The sequence below is a fragment of the Coturnix japonica genome, chromosome 6 (genome assembly GCF_054131305.1).
Source record: "Coturnix japonica strain WE chromosome 6, WE-NBRP24, whole genome shotgun sequence".
In the NCBI taxonomy this organism is placed as follows: domain Eukaryota; kingdom Metazoa; phylum Chordata; class Aves; order Galliformes; family Phasianidae; genus Coturnix; species Coturnix japonica.
Window position 1 is genome coordinate 37499779 of NC_140668.1, and position 16981 is coordinate 37516759.

Genomic DNA, 16981 nt, shown 5'->3' on the forward strand with positions numbered 1-16981 from the left:
CAAACGGGATGTGACGTGAACCCCATGAGAATTAACTCCTCGGGGGCACAACAAGCTGCTTTAGTAACTACGTTTATCGTTTATCGCTACCCTGAAGCGATGCCATAGGGCTTAAGGCAGAGCTCCATCCCCTCCTACCCCCTCACAACACCCCACTCATCTTCCCGCCTCCCGCACCCCTTCCTCAGCAGTCACCCCCCCCCGCCCGCACAACACGCATGCGCACAAACCGCCCCTCCCCCTTCCCCGCCCCTCCCCTCCGGAGCTGTGCGCATGCGCATTGCGCTCCGCCTGCCCGCCCGGTTGGTGCGTGTGAGAGACAAGATGGCGGCGGCGGGGGCAGCAGCGTGAGGAGCACGGGAGACACCGAACTCCCTACGGAATCGGGCCGTCATGGCCGTGAACGGCGCACAGGTACCGGCTGGCTTTTTATTACTATCTCTAGGAGCTTCGAGGCCTCCTAGGTGGCTCTGTAAGGCGGCTAGGCCTCGCAGTGAGGCTCGCCGAGGGGGGGGGGGGGAGCGTGGTGGCCTGGAGTAGGCCCAGGGTGATTGTGCAGCTTCATTGAATCTCATGGGTGAGGCGGGGGGGGGCTGTGCTGCAGGCCGGGATCCGGAGCTTCCCCTGCCCCACACAGCGGCCCCAGGGAGGGGGGGGAAGGAGCGGGGCGGGGAGCGGGAGGCGGCCCGGAGGAACCATGGGCGGGATAGAGTCGGTGTCGATCCCCATCTCGACCACGATGGGGAGGGGGGGGGAGGCTCCGTATTTTTCGGTATGGGGAAAGGAAGCACGGTAGCGTGGAAGCGATTCTATTCCCTTCCCATTATAAGGAGATTTGTAAACTAATCCTTCCCCCCCTCCCACCTCCCCCCGGCCAAACACGCAGCGCTTTGGGGTGCAAAGGGCTGCAGCGGGGGTGGGGTTATGGGGTTACCCCGGGGCCTCCCGGTTCCCTCCCCCCACCCAGCGGTGCTGCACTCGGCCAGGCCCGAGGTGTGCGGTCAGCATGGCACAAAGCGACCGGCTGCGTTTCCTATTGCTTTTATAACGCGTTTTTTTTGTCCTTTTTTTTTCCTTCTCTCCACAACCCGAGGCGCTGCGATGCGCTTGTGCTGAACCCGCAGCCGGTTTGGTTGTAGCAAATGGTAAAGTTTAAAGAACTTGGCGTTTCAAATGAATGCTGCTGTTAAACCACGTGCTTCTCTGGTTGGGGGAATTCTTCCTTGGAATCGGAGAGATTGAAACAGATTGATGCATCATCTTGTATTGTGTGCTTTAACACAGGGTGACCGCAATACACACATAGTGGAGTTGTGTGTTAGCAGCACTGACTGATTTTTCATCTATAGAGAAGTTTGTAATTGGTTTAAAGTGTCCTGGTAGTTCTGGTCCAGCTTCTGTTATGCTTGAGCAAAGGAGCAGGACCTGGGTCTGGTGTTTGTTCCCAGGGCAGCGGTGTATCTGGAGTTGGATTGCACCATTTGCTGTCCTTTAGCTTTTCTTTCAACCTGGAGGAAGCACAGTTCTGTACCTCGCCTGCCCTAATTAATGATAATTAGAATGCAGCGTATATTAAAAAGATGGAATGTCCCAAGCAGAGGCTCTTTGCTCGCTGCCTTCTCTCCCTCTCAGCAGTGCCTGAATCGCTTCGATAAGACTGACGTTTTTGCTGCAGTTTTTCTCAATTTAGAAGAATAAAGGAAATTTTTATGTCTGTACTTAATTAAGTTGCTGTACCTTGAAATGAAAGAGAAGGGCTGAGCTGATTTGGTTTAGAGCGAAGCACTGCAAAGCCATAATTAAAGGTAGATGGTCCGTTCATCTTTAGTAGCGACTTGCTGTGTGCATTCTATTTAAAATTGAAGCAGTTTTTAGGTAAGAAGAGAGAGATTTTGGTCTTGTTGTTGCAGTTTAGAAGTAATTTGGGATGTGAATCTCTCAGTTATCTTACAGTTAATATTTTGTGTCACTTTTTTCCCCCTCTGATTTAAACAGCTTATTTAAGACAGGTTCAAATGGATATCTATGCTAGAGCAATACACTGCTATTCTGCTGAAGGAAGGTAGTAACATACTGGGCTTTGGTATGGAGAATCTAAAGATAAGTTTAGCAAGTTTACACGTTTCCTTTTTATTTTATGATAGTAGTATTGAAGATCAGTAGAAAAAAGCAGAGTAGTTTTGCTGATATGATATATTCTAAGCACAAGACCACACAGTCTTTTCACACAGAGGGTGGTGATGCACTGGAACATGTTGCCCAATGAGGTTGTGGATGCCCCATCCCTGCAGGCATTCAAGGCCAGGCTGGATGTGGCTCTGGGCAGCCTGGGCTGCTGGTTGGTGACCCTGCACACAGCAGGGGGTTGGAAATGGATGATCGTTGTAGTCCTATTCAACCCAGGCCATTCTGTGATTCTATAGTTTAGTTGCTATGTTTGTGTCACAATACAGTGTTCTGGGCCAGTTTTCCTATGTTTTTCTATATGGAGCACACCATAGTTGAGACATTTGCTTTGCCACATGAGTGAAAAGTCTCTCTAAATAGTTAAGATGCACTGTAGGGTTTCTGCCAATGGCTGGGTTCATGTAACAGTGTGCAGGAACACTCTGTTGGTTGCTTTGCACGTTCTGGCAGATGATTCATGGAGCATGACCGTATAGTATATTTTCAATACAGGGATTAAACGTGGACAGCCAGCTTGTCTGCAGGCACATCAGTGTGAGGTAACACAGTTCAGATAGTGCTGGTCTCTCGTACCTCTGTATTCCACGCCATTATTTCATCATCATTTAATGAGATATTTCAGTGTTGCTGTTGGTTTTCTGGGCGTATTCAGAGCGTATTCAAAAATTCTGGAGGCAAGCGAGACGCAAACCAGTTGTATCACTACAGGTTCTGCATGGGGTGAGCTGGTAACACTGAGCGTAGTGGAAACCATTTCTCATCAAGGACATGTAAGAGAGAAACCGAACTGTTTCCCTGTTTGGATAAGTAATAACCGAAGAGTTGTTTTAACCACTCTCCTATCGTGTTGATAGAGCGCATTAATGCAGACACTTCATTTGCAAATCTTGTGAAAACAAGGTAAGCAGAAGAAAGGATACGGTAGCAGAATGAATCATTTATGCTTGTTTTGCTCTGTCACCGTTCGGGTGGTGTCAGATTAACTCAATGCCATTTGAAATACCCCAGAACCAGCACCAGTAAAAACCAGTAGGGCTTGTGTTCAGGAGGAGCCAAACAAGCTTGTGAGCTCACATGCTCACCCCAAACCTGGCAATAACCAGAATAACTAGAACCTGGTCTCCTGAGTGTGTCCAGGTCTTCACACAGAGCTGTGGGGTGAAAAAGTCTGAAGCACGTATCATCTCTGCAGTGTATGGCTGGGAGTCTGTGAGTGTGTTGATTGGGAAATCAGCATCTCCAAAACAACAATAAAAAAAGGCTGTTCTGTAGCTGGAGGAGTTCCTTGTGTTGTCCTTTTATCTGTGCAGATGTGTCTAGCACCGCGTGGCCTTGCAAGCAGAAAGATACGTTGGATGAGAGTGCAGTATGGATCCTGGTCATGTTCCTAAAATGGATGGCAAGCTGTGGTTTGGGTGGGAGCACTTGAAACACAGCATGATGAAGGAGGGACATTGCCTTCATTGCCTGAGTTTGGGTGTTCTGAAGGACTGATGATGATGAAGCTGGATGGGTGGGTCCTTTTTTCTGTTCTAGGAGTCCCTCATCCATGACACAGCACTGGTTGGGAAGGTCCTGCTGCCAGAGCTGGTGCTGATGGAACCATCCTGGACTTCCATGCTGTGCAGAGCTCAGGCTGCAGGCAGAGCTGAGATAGGTAGCCAGGAGGTATCATCTGTCTATCTGAAATGTGAATGGTGAATCCCCGCGGCACAGTGTGTGAGTGTGGGCTGCTTGGCTTAAAAAAGGAACTCTGGGAAACCTGACATACAGCTTAAATTTGGAAGTGTGTGGCAGCATGCAAATAATAGAAAGAAATCCACGCTTTTTGTGAATCACTCCTATACATTCTTAGCACTGATAGTGAGACGTTCTAGAATAGAACCTACTACTTGCTTATTAATAAATAAATTTTTTTTTTGGCAGTTGTGCAGACACTCTGCTTCCTCCATTTGTGTAGCTGTTAAAATAGCTGTGAAGTTAAGTGGGGTTTTGCTTATAGGTAAAGTACATCGATTGCTGCTTAGTGCTATATGCACAACGTGCTGCGTAGTACAAAACAGGCGAAGCTGTTGTCATAGAACTTGCTGGCCTTGGGCCACTGGATTATAGTCATTTGTCACCCTAATGCCTTTTCAGCAATGTAGATGTTCATTTGAAAAGAATTAAACATGCTGGAACTGCGGTTTTCCATGGAGGTGGTTTATGTGTGATCATTAAACACACAACTCGGGATTATGGAACAAAGAGTTGTGCTTCGTGGTGGAAAAACGTGTATGTGTGGACGTATGTTTGCACAAACACTCCATAGTGAAGAGGTTAGTAACTTAAAATTGGGTTTATAAACTTTGATTTATGACATTATAATTTATAGGTTTAACTCTGCCTTTTAAGCATTATTTCCTATATGCTTTTAAAGGATTTTGCCAGATCAGTGCTTATGGTGATACGTTCATTAGGTCCCTCACAGTAAAACTTTGTAGTACGTTAGTCCTCCTCATTCTGTATTTGACTCTCTAATGTAATCGCAGATGGTCTTGATGTTTTAAATACGTTTAAGAACTTTTTCTCCTTGTTTGACAGCATAAGATCTGGGGTTCTCAGTATAAGAAAGATGCAGAGCTCTTGGAATGAACTCAGAGGAGGGCTGCTAAGATGGCCAGAAGGCTGGAGCGCCTCTCATGTGAAGGAAGATTGAGGGAATTGGGCTTGTTTAGCTTGGAAAAGAGAAAGCTCTGGGGAGACCTCATTGCAGTCTACCAGTACTTGAAGGGAGTGTATAAACAGGAGGGGGAACGGCTGTTGGTGAGGGTGGACAGTGATTGGCAAGGGGGAATGGTTTGAAACTGAGATGGGGAACTTTAGGTTGGATGTTAGGAGGAAGTACCCAGAGGGTGGTGACGCACTGTTCACAGGTTGCCCAAGGAGGCTGTGGATGCCCCATCCCTGCAGGCATTCAAGGCCAGGCTGGATGTGGCTCTGGGCAGCCTGGGCTGCTGGTTGGTGACTCTGCACACAGCAGGGGGTTGGAACTGGATGATCATTGTGGTCCTTGTCAAGCCAGGCCATTCTATGATTCTGTGATCTATTAATCCTCAGCACACATCTCGAGGTCAGGTTCTTTCACCTATAGCTGGGCAGGAGGTGGCTTAAATCACAGCAGTGCTGACCAAGTGATTGTATGAGACTCACTGACAGTGTATACCTTATGGAAGAGCATAACAAAGGTTGACACAGAGTGAAGAAAAGCATCCTTAAGTTTACAGACTGGTCACGAAAGTTAGCATGGCATAAACTGATATTTACAAGAGCTGCATTCCCTCAGTGCAGCAGGCATGTTGTATTGCACATTCAGATCCTGCTGCAGTGATTCACAGGCTGCCTGCATCACTTCTCCCCTTCAGATTTGCTGGCTGGCAGACTTAGAAGTGTAATTTAAACCCCAGAAATCGTATATCCTTCATGCAAAGAGGCAGAGGCTTTTGTCATGAAAATGTTTTGTCTTCTTGGTGCTGGGATTCCTTCGTAGGTAGTGTAGCAACGTTTTCCCTATGGTGATCTTACAGTGTCAGGGTAATGTCAGCAGCATGGTGGGTGCTTAGTAGCTTTGCCGTGTGCACATAGCTATCACAGTGGGGACCTCTATATAGTTTGCTCTTTAGACTGTTGCAAAAACACACGTGTTTAAGGTTGGCTTAAAACCAGCTGATATTAGCAGCAAAGAGCCCTGAGATGCGGAGTGGATCCCGCTGTCACATGGCACTGAGTGAGCCCTTCAGTCGCACTGACCTCTGTGCTAAGGCAGAGCTCAGTGCTGTGGTGCCAAGCATGGGATCCTCTCTCTTGGTTGGTCAAGATCACATTTGTTTTAAAGGAGGAAATGAATTCAGTGCCAACTCTTCACAGAGTGGAATAGGGAAAGTGCTGGTGGAGGGGAGGTGGGGATGAGATACTGACCATCTCCTTGTTTCTTGCTGTAGGAATTGGGATGGGTGAAGAGGCAAATAGAAAACATTGCATGGCTTAATGGTAGCACTTAATATTTTTGGATCGTGGTCTGATAAAAGGAGAGGGGGATAGAGCAGAGAGGCTGAAAGTCATGGTCAGCACAAGTTAACGGCTGAATTGTAAGAACAATCTATTTCGCTTGAGTTCAGTCAACCTCGGTCTACCCATTGAATCATATGGTCTCTAATAATAGCTGGTTGTTCCTAAAGAAAGAAGTGGTGCTGTAGCTGTCCATAAAACATGGATAGCTTTACTTGCTGTTCCTTTGCTGCCTTCAGGATACAAAACCAAAGCTGCCACTGTTTGGAAGGTTCTGTGGAACTCTGTAGTTAATGGTTATAAAAAAACAAAGTCGACAATGACTTATTTTAGGCAACTCTCCATATTCATTTTCTTGTCTATGAGCTGTGATTGCAGGCTGTGTTCCCTTCACAGGTTAAACTTGTGTGAATTGCAGATAATGAAAACGAAACAAGAAGAAAGTGTAAACCTGATGGCGCTGTTAATGTGCTTTAATAGTGAGATACGTAAAGTTATCATCCTGCATTTGCAGCTGGCAAGGAATGTTGGCACAGCAGAATCTTTAGAAGAGTGAAGGAGGAATTACCAGCTTTCAGAGCAGAAATAAAGCTCTTGGGTTTGCCCATGTTGACAAGTTGCTTTCTCAGGCTTTTCAATTTTCCCCGTGTCCCAGCGCTATGCTGGATTGAGGTGGTCAGTCTTGCTGTGTGTCAGAAGGACTGCAAAGGGCAGAGCTGGTGTTTCAATGCTGTCTTAAACAGAGAGGATGAGGGTAATGGGTGTGTATTACACTTAGAGCTAATGACTGTCATATAAAGGCCATTATTTGCTGTAATTGCGTCCTTAAAATAGAGATCTCTCTGACTTTTCATCAGCATTGACTCCAGGAATGATGAGGGCAGCTGTGCACGATGGTTTTAGTTTGCTTTGTGCTGCTGCTGGTAATGGCTGGTACTGTGCATGGAGGCTGTGCTGGGCTGGGAGATCCCATTGCTGCCCTAAGCAGCTGGTAGCTGTATGCTGGGTTCTCATGGCAGCATGACTTCAGTTAGCCTGAATTCTGAGTTCTGTAGCACAAAATCTTCATGCTTTGCTGAGAGCTGAGGTGTTTTATAGCACTTTGCTTTGTGTGCCAATTTTTTTTTTATTACTGTTTGCGTTTCAAATTCATTTTATGGCGGCCCTTAAAAAATGCCTGTGATTAGCGCACAAAAGCTTCTTATGTTATCTTTGGAGGCTGCTTTCGAGTGTAAGGAACCAACACACTGATCTGCTCACTGAGAAGCCAAATTGCAATGTTTGATAATGGCAGACCAGTAATTGGAAACTTGGTTTGTATTTTCTGTCTGTATTTACAAAACAGCCCATTCAGACAATAGTGTGAGTGCCTGACTGTATTTACTGAATGCTTTTATGGTTTCTAAGCATTCTTTTTTACTGCATTTGAGACCAGGGAAGTCAGCATACACTCACGTTAGTGCATTCTTTCCAATGCTGCCTAAATTGGTGCTGTTGGGAAGCAGAAAGCCTGATAAATGCACAGTGTGCAGGTTGAAGTGTGAGGGTTGGGTTTCAACATGCATCCTTACCATCTGGGGTTTAGTTTTAGCATTATATCAGTCTGTGAATTCGTTTTAACAACCGTCTTGTACATAAAATTGTGCTGGAAGTACTTAAGCAGTTAAACTGTCCCTGGAGGAGGTGGCACACTCACAGTGTCCCAGTTTTCCTTTTTAACTTTAGTACCCCTGCAGAATAGCAAGAAGTCGCTGCCATGGGCGGTGCTGTGCTCTCTCAGGTTTCTGCCTGCCACCTCTCACATGTCAGCAGGGGAGAGGAGATGGATGGCTGCATGTGTACTGAGAAGCAAAACAATAGGTAGTGTCTTCAGTTTCTATCTGCCAGCAGCACATTTGTCATCTGATGAGCTGATGGAAGGGACCTGAACTCCTGCAGAGAGACAACCAAGTAAGGACCTCTGCTCAATTACTGTCAAACTTAAGCAATTAGAGAGCTTAAAAATATTGGGGAGGTTATGTTTTTAATGTGGTTAGGCATGCTTTACTTCAGTAAACCCCTTGTGTCACTTACCAATTTTTTTTTCCCTCCAGATGACTGTTTCATTTTCAGCTGTTTCTCTGTGAGGTTATAACCTGTTTTTTACAGTTTGCAGCTGCAGAGGGCAAAGTCTCCCTCCTTGCTCCCAGCCTCTTGGATCTTTTGCTTTGTATGGGCATCTCACCTCTGATCCCCACCTCCAGCATGAAGAAGCAGCCTGGATGGCTTTCTCTGGCTGAATAGGATCATCTCACTGTGTGCTAGGGCTGGCACAGGAGGAAAGGTTGGGTTGGGATTATGGCAAGAGGAAGAGGAGAGCTAAGGCTCTTCCTATGGAGAATACAGTACAGCAGATGGTACTTGGTTTTGATGGTCAGGCAGTGCTTTTTCTTACTGGCTCTGTTAAATGCATGATGCCTTGTCTAGTAGTTACCCCTATGTAGGCTCGAATTATCATTAGCTTCTGCATTGTCTTACTGTCTTTTATTTTTGGTGGCCAGTTTGCTTTTGATAGGACTTTGCATGATTTGCAGGTTCATATTAAACTTCCCAAATGAAGTTTCACACAACCACAGTTGTGAGCAGTCGGCATCACAGCCTGCATCACTGAATGCCATGTCAGGCCTTCAGAGGAGTCCTAGCAGCCCTGTTGGGTGGGCTCAGTTGCCTTCTGAGCTGCTAATCTGTGTTCCTGGTCAGGTTACCAGCCAGCTAATTTTTACCTCACCTAATCTTAGCCACCTTAAATCCTACCTTGAGTAATTGCATGTGAAAAGTGTTGTGTGAGTGACTTGTTCAGCTCTGCTGCTGTTAAGGATGGATGGTAGTTTGCCACCACTATGGTTACGAAGAAGCTATCTATTCTTTTCTGGCATTTCTTTTATTTCCCAGTGTGTTCTTTAGCTTGCTTGACAGATTGGAAGAGCAGTGCCTGGTGTAAAACCATCCCCTGGGATGTGTCTGTATCGATACCATGAAGTATTATTCCTTTGAGAAGATGTGAACAGTAGAAATGAGCAGAACACACACAAATGAATGGGACTCAAGTTACAAGCTGTCTTCATTTGTATGCAGCCTTGCATTTAAGTTTTCTATTTGAGAAGTGTAACCTTTTAGTGCAATTTCCTTACCTTAAATAATAGCGTGCCACTGCAGTCCCTTGCAGTGGCTGTAAGGTTAGCATCTATAACTGCTTTGTAGAGGGCATCAGCTGTTTGAGTTCATAGAGTAGTTCACAAGAGAAGGGAGCGTGAGCTGAGATGCAGGCTGCTGTGCTTGGGTTACAGGCACTTCTGACTGGTGTAGCTGCAGAGTTTTGGGCGATAGTTCAGCATTTGGAGAGGAGAGCTGTCTGTCTGACAGACAGGGATGAGTTCTTTCCATTTTCTTCTGTGCTGTCCCTACTGTTGACTTCTGATCCTGTGATCCATTTAACGCTTGTTTCCTCCTCCTTGGCCTCATCAAGCCAATTGTAATCTCCTTAAACCACTCTAAAACGTGCTTATATTCAAACATGTTTAATTTCTTCAAATTTGGGGCTTTCTTGGAGATTTTCCTCCCGTATCTCTACCTCCTTTTAAAATCCTTTAGTAACTTTGACAACCTTGCCCAAGTTTAGAGCTATCAGGTGTTTGGTTGTTTATTTTTCTTGTTCGTTCTTATCTTAAATCACAGGTTTGAAGGATGAGAGATGCCTGTGAGGTAAGTGCAGGTACCATAAGCACAGAAGAACTTTCTGCTGCCTGGGTGCTGTCAAGCACCTTTGACACTGGCTGGCCTGGCTAGCGGCCCTTCCAGAGTAGCCTGCCTTTGTTCTGGTAGCCACGGGCATCCTGCCTTGCCTGGCTTGGAATGTGCTGTTTCCTCCATGCTACAAACTTAAGCTGGTAGGAAGGAGAGCACATATGCTGCTTGTTCTTCCACAAGTGGAAAGAAGCTTGTTGGAAATCATCCTTCCAAGATCTCAGTTGCATCCTGAATAAAGTTTTTATAAATTTCAGGGCAGTACCAATGTATATTGTATGCCTGGAATTGGGTGGGCTTGTGTGAGCTGCTCAAAGACAATTTGCTATTTAATGTGGCTGCAACATCATTCTCCAGATGTTTTTCCAATTTTACTGCGTTCTCAGAGCTTGGTTCTGCTGTAGGTATTTCGCACAAAGGTTACAGCCCTAATGATCACAGTCTGGCAGAGGAGAATAAGGGCTAACACTGAGATATTTCTGCTGGGAAGCATTAGATAAAATTAGTAAGAGGTTGTTTTGACTGTCTCACTTATAACAAAATAGTAGTTAGGCTGGCTGTGTTCTAGAGCAACTTCATGTTCCAGCTTCACTCTTCAGTGCTTGTTGTGCTACAGTAAACCAGCTTCTTCGAGCTCGTTACTCCTTGTGGCAGCTGCTGTTTGTTTGAAATGGAAGAGCTCCACTAAGTACCTTATTTTTGGTAAGAGAAAGAGGAGAGTACATTAACGGAGTTAGTTTTGGTATAAGATGACGGGAGTTTTGGCAGATACTTTTATGATTACTGATCAGTGCTCTTACTTAAAATGTTACATCGTTAATGAAAGCTAGTAATAATGGAAGGGCACAGCCTGCTTTGCTGTTGTGAATACTTGAAATAGAGTCTTAATAATAAACTGGTCAGCTTTTGTTCATGCTAGTCAGAGATGTGTGAAAAATGCCATGCTTTCTCCAGCTGTGGGAGTTCTGTAATAACATCTAAGAGATCCTAACTGGCAAAAAAAGGGAGGACGCAGTCATGCAGTGTTGGAATTCTTATTTATTTATTTTATTAAGCCTATGATTGCTTAAATGGTAGGAAGGCAGAGTTGCACTGACTCATGGTCTGTGCTGACCTACATTTACCTAGCTCGGATCTTTCTCTGGGCACTGCCTGCATTTGTTCATGTTCTAGTTCCAAGCTCCAGGCTAGTGATAAAGGTTTTAAAGCTGGGTTGAGTTTGCTTGCAATTCATTGGGTTTTCAGCTGTTAAAAACATTTATGTGCATTTTGTCTACTGTTAACACCCAGGTGTGTTCATACACACAACTTTCTGTTGCCACCACTGTGTGCAGGGGTCAGTTCCTTCCTCTGCTCCAGCTTATGCTGAGAACTTCCTCGAAGCAAACTTAGTATTAAAGCCATCTCCGTGAGCAAGATTGTACAGCTTATGGTACAAGTGAAATAATTAAATAGTTTATGTATATGTGAACTAGTTCTTACTTGTTATGCCTTCTCCTTAGATAGCATTGAATTATTTCTTGCCACCAGCAAGTAAAAGCTCTGTTATTTATTTTTTGCTCTTGTGGAGAAGCAGTTGAAGTGGGAGCGTTTGCAATTGAAACTAAATAGACTGCAAGATCTGAAGCTGTTGGTTATCAGATGAAAGCTACTTTAATGCCGCTTGAAAGCAGGAGTTGACACTTCATTTTCCTAGCTTTCTCGTTGCACAGGTGATGCCAAGATGATGATGCATGAGCAGTGCTATTTCTACCCACTTTTCTAGGACAAATGCTGCGTAATGTGTATTCCTCTGGAGAGGGTTCATGTGGCTGCACTGGAACAGCAGCAGAGATTGCATTCCAGGCAGGGGGTAACGTGGTACAAACAGATGCAGTTATTGAGGATTTAAAGGTGATGTCATTGTTAGAACTCTTTGTTCAGAACTGCATAAAAGTCTGCTGGAATGCGGGCGTATTTCAAGCTGTTGTAATCAAATTATAGGGATGAACTTAAAAAGGCATTTCAGTTTTATTGTCTGTTTTATTGGTGTTTCAAATGACAATTTAAAAAATCCTGGGAATGTTGCTATAAAAGAGGTGTTTGTCCAAAGAACTTCGGGAGCCATTTACTTAATAGAGAAGGATGTAATCCCTGCCAGCTTCAGTGGGCTCATCAATTCAATTTGGTTACAGTTGTGAACTGCAACATGGGCCAGATCCATCAGTACCCCCCAGGTTTCCTGCTTTGCTTTTCCATTCTAGGCAGAGGTTTGGAAGCAGTGGTGCTAAAATGGAAAGGTGGTAGAGGTGGTTTTGTTTCTCCCAAGAGTTCCACAAAGTCTCCTCCTCTTCAGCCCCCTGCAGGAGAGATGGTCGTTTTCCATCTGCTTTTCTATTAGTAGCTATAAGGAGAAGATAGTTGAAATTCAGAATTTGAGAGTATTTTCACACTGTTCTTCATTTGTGGCAGAAATGGAGCTCACCAGGCTTTCGAGTTATTTAAAGGATCCTTGAGTGCTCTTAATGCCGAGTTGATGGTTATTCTTTAAAGGTAGATAATCTGTGGAGCAGCAGGAGAAATGCAATGCAAAATACATGCAGCTGGAAAGAGAGAGGATTGGGAGCTGGAGCAGAAAGCTCGTGCGTAGGCTGCAGGGTAGTTGGAAGGTAGATCAGATTTAACTCTGAATTAAGCTTCTTGGGGATTATCTATCTTTAAATGTAGGTCTAGGGGCAACGTTACAATAGGAAACTTTCACAACTCTGATGTCATGACAGAGCATTGTTCCCAAATCCGGTGTTCATGGAAGACCAGACCCTCCTCTAAGCATTATTCCTGCTCTGCCTTGTGAGTTGCTGTTGACATCATTGATTGCATGCTCTGCAAGCTGATACCTGTGTATCATTCAGGAAATGCATTTAAGTGCTAAACTTTAATTTACTCAGAAACAAGCTTAATTTTTGTCTTACAACGAAATTTTGTGAAGGCGTTGGAGTAATGAAGTTTAGCTTTTCACTGTTATAATCTTGTAATTTTGGGAGTATTTTCACATAGCCATATGTATTTTGTATCCATGGTAATACACAAGTAAGAATGCAAGATCCTATCTCATCTCAATGTGACTTTTTCATCTAAACAACTCTCAGTAATAATTTTTCATATCCTAACTTCATTTAAATGTTAATTATTAAATGCCAGTGTAAGACACGCCGTTTCTCAGTTCGGTTCAGTGTTTGTATGCACTGTATTGCTCATGGAAGTGAAGTGTAGCTATCTGTGCTCTTTCTAGAGTTAGAACTGATGGGGTTTGAGGTGTATATGAGCTGACACAACTCCAGTGTCTCATGGTTTAGAATTGGTCATGGGTTATATTGGAGCTCATGCTGTGTATACCTCTCTTGTCTGAAGGAAAATGCATTGTGTAGAGTTTTGGTGGCTGAAGTAGTTTGCTAAAGACTTAGGGAGAGTGAGGGCTGGGATGCCAACAGGTAAGTTTCTGGCCTTCAACACATGACCATCCTATTTGCCAGTATCCTAAAATACAAGGCACTTCACTATGAGTATATGAATTGCACAGAATGTAAGTCCTTCCCTAACAAAAGCCTGTCTTTCTTTTTTATTTCTAGTATATTTTTGGAGAGTTCAGCCCTGATGAGTTTAATCAGTTCTTTGTGACTCCACGTTGCTCTGTTGAGGTAAGATCTACTTTTTCTTATCAACATCTTAAAGCTGCACCTTTTGGCACATATTTAAAATAGAACTATACAACTATCATTCTCAAGTGCTTAGAGGCTGTGGGTGGTGGGTCAGAAATTGAAGTATATCTTCTACTTGCCTTTAGGGCTAGTTTTGTGTCTTCTCTGGGAAGTGAGAAGAGGTGTAGAATAGTTCTTCAGGTAAAATGTTGCTTCTGGTTTTCGTTACTGTTTCCCCACCACTAAATACAGTAACAGCAGTGTGATCTTTGTGTCCTATAGCAGGTATCCTAACAAGAAAACGTCGGATCTTGGCTTCTTTAAAGCTCTGACAAAGTATGTTGAGGAAGCATGAATCTTCAGTATCAAATGAAGCAGGACTGCTTCAAATACCTGTCTCAGGAGTGTTGGTTAGCTGTCAGAAACCAAAACTGATGAATGATGTTCCTTAAATTTGTCCTTGATCTGGTTCAGTTCAATGTTTTAATTATCTGGATGATGGAAAAGAAGAGATGTTTGACATACATTCTGTTTGGGGACAGTGCCAGCCCTGGGAGTCCCAGCACTTATTGGTGCTGGTGTCCTTCTCAAGTCCCTTACTTACTATTGTCAGAGGGAAGAGACTAATTAAAGCTGAAAGTTGTCTAAAATTCTCTTCTAAAGTGACTTTTTGAACATATGTTTTATCAGATATCAGTTGGCTGAGTTTATTCAGATGACCCAGTTGCATGAAACTCAGAAATCTCTTCTGTACACATGGTGGTGAATAACCAGATGTATATAGTTCCCAGCAAATGGGCTGTTGTATTTAAGTCTTTTTTTTCACTTGCTATTTTGGTAAGCCATTGGAATCAGAAAAAAAGGAATGAATTACAAGTTTCATTGTAAACTGTTGATTATACAATGTATGTGCTTAATAACTTTACTGTAGAAGTATTTTCTAGCTACCTCTGACACACTGTTGTCCACAGTGCTTTAAATAGGTAGAATGAAAGGATTTTCACTTCTATGGAAGTGAAGACTTCACAGGATGCTTTTGAAACTTGTTTTGCTGTTATATCAGTATTACAGCCCCATCAAACTGCCTGATGTGTCCCACTGGAGAAGGAGTTCAGCTCTTCTTGAGGCAGCTGTGGGGCTGCTATGTAGCATTGGCAACCAGTTTATGGCAGGCACAACAGAAGAGGTATTCAGCTGCTGGGGAAATCTAGGGGGAGGCCATGGAGGCTTTAGAAATTGCCCATCTCAGATTATACGATAGAAAAGGTTCTGTCAATCTTTGAGTCCATAAAATGATACCAGTATTTACAGTCCAGATGGTTTCTGTGTGCTGGGATTATGTTCTGCTTAGATCAATCATCAGAAAAACTTGTTTTAAATGTAATTACTTCAGCATTACGTAGAATGTTGCCCTTGAAGTGTTTCAGCTAGTAGCCTAACCAGGTTGAGAGTCAAAAGGTTTAGGTGAGAATATCTTCTGCATAAAGCTCTGTTTATATCCTTTCTCAGGTAATACGGTCTATCTTTGCTTCAGCTTTTACTTGAAAAGATTTGTTTCTTGTTTTTAAAATCGTGGTGAGTTTGCTGATGAAGGAGGATCTTGATACTGCGAGGTGAAGTGGTTGAGAAGTTGATGAGCCTATGATGTGTAACCAAGATAATCTTTATCTTTCAGTGGTGGTGGTAATCTGCAAGGACACTTGAAGCTACAGTATGGGATTTGATAAATATAGAACCATGAGTTCAAGACACTCTCAGAAAATTAGACCTTAACAGTGGGGTTATTCTTAATGTATTCAGATGTTTCAAATGAAATTGTTATTAATCAGAATTTATTTCATTTCCTTTTTTTTAATACAGCTTCCCCCTTATAATGAAACAGTCTCATGCGGCATAAAATCCACAGGTAAGTGTTTCATCATGGTGGGAATTCAACATCCACTCATGAAAACTTAGTTTTGGAACTTTCCCTACAACTACAACGGGCTCTCTTTAATTTTTTTCTTTAGAACTCAGCAGGTATATCGTCACGTTGCTTTTTAAAGCCCATACGTTGCATTGTACTATTTGAAGATGTTGTGTTAAACATCAGCTGATCAGCATGGACATACTTCTCAGTCGTGCTGCCACACAATCTTGACATCCTGCTCAAATAGTGTAGAATGTCACTGTAGATGTATGAAGGGCTGTAGCTTGCTGGTGAACTTGTACAGGAGAATCTAGTGGAGTTTCTATTGTGAACCTTAGGGAAGAGAAAGAAAGCTGAGTTAAACCCAGACAGATATGAGAATGATACAGATGTCATCTAGATCCTCTAGTTAATCCAGATGTTTGACTGGATGTTTCTCAGAAGTACTTGTGAAGGTCCAAATACACGTGTTTACAAACTCTTGAGTTATTATGTTTAGCAACTTTGGCCTTGCATTTAAAAGTAAATAAGGTAGTTATAAAAGGGATGAGAGGCCTTGCATGAAAGCGGGTGAGCAGCACTATTGAAAATCAGGCGGCTTTTATGTGTAGTGTAAGACTAGTTTTAGGATCCCAAGTAATTTTAAGTAGGAGTTTGAGAAGTTCATTTAAAGGGCCCTATGGTGGTACAAACTGTTACTGGTGATGGGTGCCCAGTCATACGCTGGTTTGTCTAACTACAGATTTAAGCTGTGTGCTTTAAGATGTAGATTTTGATGTTAACAAGCTGTACAGAAAGTTGGTTTGTACAAATGTTTTTCAGATCATTCCTAGATCCTGAGAGAATCCCTCCCTACCCTGAGATTAGGTAATGACAGCGAATTAGGTTTTGCCTGACAAGTGTCTTTAACAGGCTTGCACTGTACTGTGCATGCATATTATCGCTGTGGTGGCTGCATAAGGAACTGTGGAAACTAAAATGGAATGCTGTGCTTATGCAGAGTATTTGTAATTATATTGAGATGACACCTACTGACCACATTGTCACCCTGTAGCCTAATTTTTTCTACTCTGAGTATTTAATTTTATTACATAATTAGAAGACTTGTTAATACTTACCAGGAATAATCAAATCACAGCTGAAGCTCTAATATTCAGACTAATTAGTACTAAATGTTCACAGCTTTGGTTATTGTACATAGACTTTGTCCTGGGAGCGTTTGTTGCTGCTTGTTTCAGTATGCTGTCCTGTTGTTCCTGACAGATGCATCTGTTTCAGGCCGTTCACCAATTGTACTGTGAACTAGATTGAAACAAACTTGCCCAGAAGCCAAGTGGAAAATGAAAACAAATAGGAAAAAAATTACCTCTTGTTTTTT

General features: G+C 43.4%; 1 protein-coding gene across 2 annotated transcripts in view; it reads left to right on the top strand.

Moving 5' to 3' along the window:
- The first annotated feature begins 314 nt into the window (after positions 1 to 314).
- USP10 (ubiquitin specific peptidase 10) overlaps positions 315 to 16981 on the top strand; it is a 38923-nt gene continuing 22256 nt past the window's right edge. Inside the window, exons 1-3 of one of the 2 annotated variants that reach the window (XM_015874099.2) lie at positions 315 to 414; positions 13626 to 13694; positions 15555 to 15600. In XM_015874099.2, the coding sequence (XP_015729585.2) occupies positions 394 to 414; positions 13626 to 13694; positions 15555 to 15600 (136 nt within the window). In that variant the 5' untranslated portion in view covers positions 315 to 393. Of the gene's footprint in view, positions 415 to 1098; positions 1146 to 13625; positions 13695 to 15554; positions 15601 to 16981 lie in introns of those variants that run through there. The other variant, XM_085551875.1, reaches the window with a different exon arrangement.